We start from the raw sequence: 8,372 nt of genomic DNA on the forward strand, positions 1-8,372 counted from the left end.
ACACGCTAGTAAAGTAATGCTCAAAATTCTCCAAGCCAGGCTTCAGCAATACGTGAACCATGAACTTCTAGATGTTCAAGCTGGTTTTAGAAAAGGCAGAGGAACTAGAGATCAAATTGCCAATATCCGCTGGATCATCGACAAAGCAAGAGTTCCAGAAAAACATCTATTTCTGCTTTATTCAGTATGACAAAGACTTCGACTTTGTGGATCACAATAAACTCTGGAAAATACTGAAAGAGATAGGAATACCAGACCACCTGACCTGCCTCTTGAGAAACCTGTTTGCAGGTCAGGAAGCAAGAGTTAGAACTGGACATGGAACAACAGACTGGTTGCAAATAGGAAAAGGAGTACGTCAAGGCTGTATATTGTCACCCTGCTTATTTAACGTCTATGCAGAGTACATCATGAGAAACTCTGGGCTGGATGAAGCACAAGCTGGAATCAAGATTGCTGGGAGAAATATCAACCACCTCAGATATGCAGATGACACCACCCTTATGGCAGAGAGTGAAGAGGAACTAAAAAGCCTCTTGATGAAAGTGAAAGAGGAGAATGAAAAAGTTGGCTTAAAGCTTAACATTCAGAAAACTAAGATCATGGCATCTGGTCCCATCACCTTATGGGAACTAAATGGGGAGACAGTGGAAACAGTGTCAGACTTTATTTTTTTTTGGGGGGGGGGGCTCCAAAATCACTGCAGATGGTGACTGCAGCCATGAAATTAAAAGACGCTTACTCCTTGGAAGGAAAGTTATGACCAACCTAGATAGCATATTAAAAAGCAGAGACATTCCTTTGCCAACAAAGGTCTGTCTGGTCAAGGCTATGGTTTTTCCAGTAGTCATGTATGGATGTGAGAGTTGGACTGTGAAGAAGGCTGAGCGCCAAGGAATTGATGCTTTTGAACTGTGGTGTTGGAGAAGACTCTTGAGGGTCCCTTGGACTGCAAGGAGATCCAAGCAGTCCATCCTAAAGGAGATCAGTCCTGGGTGTTCATTGGAAGGACTGATGCTGAAGCTGCAACTGCATTACTTTGGCCACATCATGCAAAGAGATGATTCATTGGAAAAGACCCTGATTGTGGGAGGAATTGGGGGCAGGAGGAGTAGGGGACGACAGAGGATGAGATGGCTGGATGGCATCACTGACTTGATGGGCATGGGTTTGTGTAGACTCCAGGAGTTGGTGATGGATAGGGAGGCCTGGCGTGCTGCGATTCATGGGCTTGCAAAAAGTGGTACATGACTGAGCGACTGAACTGAACTGAATGTAGATGGGGGGAAAAAAAAACTTTTGTACTTTCTCCTCCTTGAGAATTCCAGATCCCTCTCTCCTTGGGGACCCCAGGACTTCTTATCAACCTGCCTAGATATTGAGAAGCGCATTCCTTCCTTTTCTTTTAGGAGAATTATGCTTCCAAGGGAAAAGGACATTGTTTTTGTTCCATAACTACTTCTGCTGTATAGGGGCATGGTCCCTAAATTGTTGAGATAACATATTTTCAGTTAAGTATAAACTCTAATATACTTTTCTCCTGCCGCTAAGTCACATCAGTCGTGTCCGACTCTGTGCGACCCCGTAGACAGCAGCCCACCAGGCTCCCCGTCCCTGGGATTCTCTAGGCAGTAACACTGGAGTGGGCTGCCATTTCCTCCTCCAATGCGAGAAAGTGAAGTCACTCAGTCGTGTCCGACTCTAAGGAACCGTATGGACTGCAGCCTACCAGGCTCCTCCATCCATGGGATTTTCCAGGTAAGAGTACTGGAGTGGGCTGCCATTGCCTTCTCCGATATACTTTTCTGGGTCTTCTAAATAGCCTCCCAGATCCTCCTTGATTCTTTATATTTCTTGATAAGAAAAGGGCTTATTAACTCTCATAGATGGATTATTCCTCCCGATAGGTGCTTCATGAAGAGGCAACAGCTTGTGTGGCTGTCCTCACCCTCTCTAGCTGCTCTGCCCATACGATCCCAGGGACAGATTGAAGAAACCTGATTTTTTTAATCTGTTTCCTGTCCTCCATCTCATCCTGTATTTCACCCTTAGTTTTTGCTGTCTGAGGTTCTCTTACTTTGGTGGTCTGAGAGTCTATTGAAACCAGAGCAGTCTGAAGTTGTACTGGGATAGGAGTTGTTTGGACCTCTACTTGGGCCGTTTGAATCTCAGTTTGGGTTTTTACTGAGACCAAGCCAAACCTTCCTGGGGTGGGGGCTGGGGGGCAGTTCCCTGACTTTCAGTTTGCTCAGGTGGGAGTCCCGGGTATGGGGACAAAGTAGGAGGACAGGAGGGAGCTGAAGGTTTCACAGTCAAATCTATACTCTTAGGACATAAGTCCGGCATACCTCACAGTGAGAAAAAGGGCAACACATATGCTACTTCTACCCATTTCCCCTGTTTTCTACAGAACCGGTCTAATTGTAAAACAGTACTATAATTAAGAGACCCTCCAACCGGCCACCGTTTGCCATCCTCCAAGGATACCGTGGCCATGCAGTATCACATAGCAAGATCAGGCGTGTCTTCTTTAAGCTCTGGGGATCAAATCGACCCCAGTTTTTCAGGATACAGTTCAAAGGAGTGAGGCTGCAATAGTTAGCTCCCAGATGTAAGAGGGAAAAAAAGCGACCAGCGCCATCTATCTACCGGAGGCGTCCCTCCCTGCTCTAGATCGGGGTGTAGACAGACTTTACTCCAAAGCTATCCTTCCTTGGTCGGACCTAGTCTGTCCCTTACCGATGCAGGCGTCACACTCGTCCCTCCCGGTTCTACCACAGAGACGGGTCGGAGATGCACCAGGGGCAGACCTGATGGCATCCCTGACTGACGTCCAGCTCCTCGACATTAAAACCCTGCTTGCCTCTGATGCCACCTGGGGTGCCATCAGAGTAACCTTCCGGAATGCCTCCCAAGCTAAGACCTCTGGGGGAAACTTTCGTCACCTGAGTGCGTGTGCACAACCCTGACGGTATTCCTGACCACAATAAGACTGGTACAAACATAAAACTGAGATGTTCCTTCCAAGCATCATCGCACCAGTGTAAGCGATAGCAAAAGAGATGGAGAAGGGCTCACCAGTGAGGAAAAAGTGATTTTTGTTCTTGAGTTATTAGGGCCATCCTTCCAGCTCATTCCGATTCCACAGAAATAACTAGGAGTTGGGACAAAAGCTCCTGGAAAGCGGCCTCTGGTCCACTGAGAGCTAGTTTTACCACAGGAAGAAACCCACTGCACTTCCCATCTGCACTTCCCTGCAATTGCGATTCCAGCTTGTACTTCATCCAGCCCGGCATTTCGCGTGATGTACTCTGCATATAAGTTAAATAAACAAGGTGACAATATAGGTCTTGATATACTCCTTTCCCAATTTTGAAGCAGTCCATTGTTCCATATCTGGTTCTAATTGTTGCTTCTTGACCTTCATAAAGGTTTAGAAGGGGGCAGGTAAGGTGATCTGATATTTCCGTCTCTTTAAGAATATTCCACAGTTTATTGTGACCTACACAGTCAAAGGCTTCAGTGCAGTCAGTGAAGCAGAAGTAGATGTTTTTCTGAAATTCTCTAGCTTTTCCTATGATCCAGTTGGTGTTGGCAGTTTGTTCCGTGGTTCCACTGCCTTTTCTAAACCCAGGTTGTGCACCTGGAAGTTCACATACTGTTGAAGCCTAACTTGAAGGATTTTGAGCATTACTCTGCTAGCTTGTGAAATGAGTGCAATTGTGCAGTAGTTTGAATATGAGTGCTGAGTATATTAAAAATGGAAATAATCAGACCTGACCTTAAGTAATGAAAACTCACAAAACTCAAGAACCCTAGTAAACACAGGTGAGTGTTCATTTTTCCAAAGCAAACAGAGGAAAACACGGATTTCTCATTAACTGTGGCAGCTTATTCACACTCCTCACTAAATCGTTCAAAGATTTTTATTAAAGATAAAGAGAAAAAGTATGAACATTTAGTGCTGGAATCTCAGAGAACTACCTGAACCAATGGAACATGAGGTGTAATGGGATAAATGTTAGCAGTGATCTAAATCTCTCCTGAAAACATATCAGTTTTATGCAAATTTCACTTCATATATAACTTCCAATGTTCTGTATATTAAAAGTACAGTTAAGCATGAGTCCTTCCTGCCAATATAGAGAAGAGTGTCTCACATTTTTCTTCTCCATTTTTTCCACAAATTTTCTGTAGAATTCTGAACCACTGAGGCAATTCTATTTATAAGGACATTTTCTTAATCCTTTTCTAAATGTCTGAAGTTGCACCTACATGTAAATTCATCACTAATTTCCCCCTACTTCTCTAAGATCCCAAGACTGAAGCACATCCCAATAGGATTCTCAGAACCCATGCCTCCCTGGGTTGATCTCACACAAAGGAAATGTTTTCACCAGTTGAGAGTCATTAATTCATATTGAGAATCTGTCATACTCCATAGAAAGCCGGGATACAGACAATGCAGAAAAGACTCTAGGACTAAGGGAGATGTAGTCTAAAGAGCCGGTCTTCACTACTATAAGAAAAAAAGGAAAAAATAAGTTGATAACAAATGCCCTGGGCAGAAATATTAGAAGCAGAGAAGTAAAGGTTTGCATATTCTCAGTCCAGGAATTTCAGGAGGAAAAGCAGACACAGCCCCAGACCTGGGACAGGACATGTACCCGAGAAGCTGCCATTTCCTCTACTTCCTCCTGCTCTGTCTTCTCTGGGGATGTTATGTTGCAAATTCACACCTGTGTCTTGAGATATGTTCAAAGGCATCCGGACAGCTCTTTAACTTGCAACCACCTTACCTAGACAGAAGGACCTTGAAAAGCTGAAAAGACCCACCTCTCCTGTTCTGTCTCAGGAAATATTCAGGAACAATCACTTCCTACCTGGAGATGAGCCTGTGAATTTACTTGTTGATTGTTCACTCCCCACAGAGAGCTCCAATCCTCTGCTCACACAGACCATGTGAGCTGACTGACTTCCCCGGTCCAAATCCAGCTAGACCAATGCTGCTGCCTCTCCTTGGACTGAAGCCGGGCCTCAGCTCTCACAAATGGACCAGGAGCCACGTTCTTAAGCCGGGATCTCCCTCAGAATCCCCTGGAGCACTTCCTACACACCACACTGATGCCCCCACAGGACCAAGAGAACTCTGTGGGCAGGTCACTTCCTGACACTGATCACGTGACCCTGATAGGAAACAGATGGAAACCACTTGGCTAAGGATTCTTTCTGAATCATTTCAGTGAATACAAATCACTCAAGGCCAGGGCCCCACTCTAGGAAGCTATGAATCAGCAGGTTTGAGGCGCAGAAATGAGTCTTTACCAGGCTTCCCATATGTTCTGATGTTTCTTCCCCAAGCCCACATTCAGACACCCAGAGCTCAGCACACCTGAGACCTCTCTGTAGGGGAGGATTTAGAATGGGAACTTCTGAGCCAGGTCAAGGCTAGAATCAGGCAGAGAAAGTTCCAGTACTTGGGGTAAGTGACCCTGGGTGAAGTGCTGTGGGCTCCTCAGGCTGAGTGTGGATGGGTCCATTCAAACCAGAGGAGCAGGATTCTGGTGAGCTCTGAGGGTGTCATTGAAGGGGGGCCTGTGCAGTAGACACTGGGGTTCAGCAAGACTGCTGGTCTCAAGGAAGGGGGTGATCTAGGGCAGGTGCTCCCAGGACTGGCTGGTGTGAGTTCAAGGACCTGCAGGCTGCCTGCTCCCCAGACAGACGCTGAGTACAAAGGATGAGAACAAAGATGCTGAGAACAAAGGACAACTGAAGCAGGTGAGTTCATGACTCTAGGTCCTGAGAGAATTCACAGCAAGCTCTGAGTGAGGTCATGGATAGAAGCGAGCAGAGAAAGAGGCAGTAATTGGGGTTCAGGTTTTTATAAGAGGCCCTGGGTGAAGCGCTGTGGGCTCCCCAGGCTGAGTGTGGATGGGTCCATTCAGACCAAAAGGACTAGGATTTTGGTGGCTCTGTGAGGGTGGCATTGAAGGGGAGCTTGTGAAGTAGCCCTGGGGTTCAACAAGGCTGCTGGTCTTAAGGAAGGGGGTCTTCTGGTGCAAGTGCTCACAGCACTGGTTGGTGTGAGTTCAAGGACCTGCAGGCTGCCTGCTCCCCAGACAGATGCTGAGGCAGCAACAGCATGGAGCAGTTCAGGGGAGCTCTCAACAGTACTCTGTATGATCCTTCTTATTAGAGCCATCACAATGTCCCTGCAGCTACAGAGAGAGGGAAAAGTACAATGGAGAAATGATGGGAAATACATGATCTAATGATTTGAGGCTTAAGGGCAGTAAGGAAACTAACTGTTACAGATGCCATCCCACTGTGCTACCAAAGATTTCACTCTTATGTGCTCTTTCCTGCAACCTTAAATAAGATGGGAGAGGTTAATGGTGGTGGTAGGTTAACACTTCATTCATTCACACCAACTTTACCACAAGAAGCCATTCAGTTTTATTGATTAACATGTATGAACATCACACACAGTCAGAATAAAGCCTTTTATACTCCATTGTGTAACTTTGATTAAAAGACAGATTGCAAGCATAAACAATATTCATTCCTCTGATATAATGATCTGACCACTGTGATTTCTATGGTTACAAAATGGAGACTAATCATTTAAGAAAGAAGACTTACAATAATTACAGGAATTTTCTGGGAAGGTTTTCCCATACATTTTAGGGTATCAGAGGTTATTTGAAATATGTTAAACATTCATAATTTCTGCTGATATTATAAAACACATCAAGATTTCAGTGAACTGTCATTATATTAACCTTTAAAAGCATAACTTAATAACTTACATCCTTAGTATGTGGAATTATTCCCTGAACACTTACATCACGGTGACCTACAGGGATGTGTGACATGAATGACAAACACCACCATTTAGATGTTCACTGTACATGTTACATTACTGTGTCCTTAATCTTCTAATGGAGAATACATATAAATGATTTCTCCCTAGATAGAAGGGCTTCTCTCATCGTTGAGGTAACAACTATCAAAAACATAAGTTTGCATGCACACTAGAAATGAATCATACCTTGGAGTAAGTAGAGAGTTGAACTACATTCATTTTCAAATAATCACAAATCATGTCAGTACAAACAAGGATACATTGCTAATAATTGTACCTTTATAAACATCAACCTTTCATCTTGTGATCCACACTAACATATCAATTTTCTATCTGTTTTAACTGTTGATTACTATCTATAATACTTCTCTGTAAGAGGAACTTCGGAAAACAGTATTGATGTAAAGTTTTCTAGTATGGATTTTCTGGTATTTATTTAGATTTCATTTTTCATTAAACCATTTTCTACATTTTTTTCCTTTTACATTTCTACATCATTCCATGTCCTTCTTATATAAATGGTCTCGTGTTTTCCAACGTGTATGTTTAGGACAAACTTCTTTCATCACTTATTTAATTATGAGGGTTTCTCTCCAGTATGTGCACTGAGATGCCTAGTGAGATGACGGCTGTGCCTAAAGGCTTTGCCACAATCATTGCATTTATAAGGCTTCTCTCCAGTATGAATTCGCTGGTGTTGAGTGAGAGTTGTGTTTCTATTAAATGCTTTTCCACATTCTTTACATTTATAAGGTTTCTCTCCAGTATGAATTCGCTGGTGTTTAGTAAGAGTTGAGGATTGGCTAAAGGCTTTTCCACATTCTTTACATTTAAAAGGTTTCTCTCCAGTATGAATTAACTGATGTTGAGTAAAACCATAGCGCTGGCTAAAGGCTTTGCCACAAACCTTACATTTATAAGGCTTCTCTCCAGTATGATTTCGCTGATGTTGAATAAGACCTGAAATGTAAGTAAAGGCTTTGCCACATTCTGTACATTTGTAATGTTTCTCTCCAGTATGAATTCGCGAAAGACAAGAAAGAGTTGAATTGTGAGTCAACGCTTTGCCACATTGTGTACATTTATAAGGTTTCTCTCCACTGTGAATTCGCTGATGTTCAGTAAGATGTGAGCGACATTTAAACTCTTTGCTACATTCTGTACATTGGAAATGTTTCCTTCCTGTATGAATTTTCCCATGTTTATTTAGATTGGATGGCTTACTAAAGACTTCCCCATATATCTTACACTTGTTTTCTTTCTGTGGAATCTGAACAGTGTGCTGTGGAAAAAGTTCTGAAGACTGACTAGAAACCCTACAATATTCAGTACAAGTCCTCTCTTCAGTACAAGTACTCTTATCAAGAGAAAAACCTGACATCTGGTCAAAGGTATTTCCATATTTATGACTTTTAGATTCCTTGTTTGAAGATTCGGGTCCCTGATGTTTCTTAAGGTTGGAGTCTCCTTCAACCGTATACCCAGTTTAATTGCCTGAATACCTTCT

At 43.4% G+C, this 8,372-nt stretch overlaps 1 protein-coding gene across 1 annotated transcript in view; it reads right to left on the reverse strand.

Moving 5' to 3' along the window:
* LOC133054817 (zinc finger protein 850-like) overlaps positions 1-8,255 on the reverse strand; it is a 36,710-nt gene extending 28,455 nt beyond the window's left edge. The window contains exon 1 of the mRNA XM_061140140.1: positions 7,493-8,255. Coding sequence (XP_060996123.1) covers positions 7,493-8,246 — 754 coding nt within the window. The 5' untranslated portion in view covers positions 8,247-8,255. The remainder of the gene's footprint in view (positions 1-7,492) is intronic.
* Between the last annotated feature and the right edge of the window lie 117 nt (positions 8,256-8,372).

This window comes from Dama dama, chromosome 4 (genome assembly GCF_033118175.1).
Source record: "Dama dama isolate Ldn47 chromosome 4, ASM3311817v1, whole genome shotgun sequence".
Classification (NCBI taxonomy): Eukaryota; Metazoa; Chordata; class Mammalia; order Artiodactyla; family Cervidae; genus Dama; species Dama dama.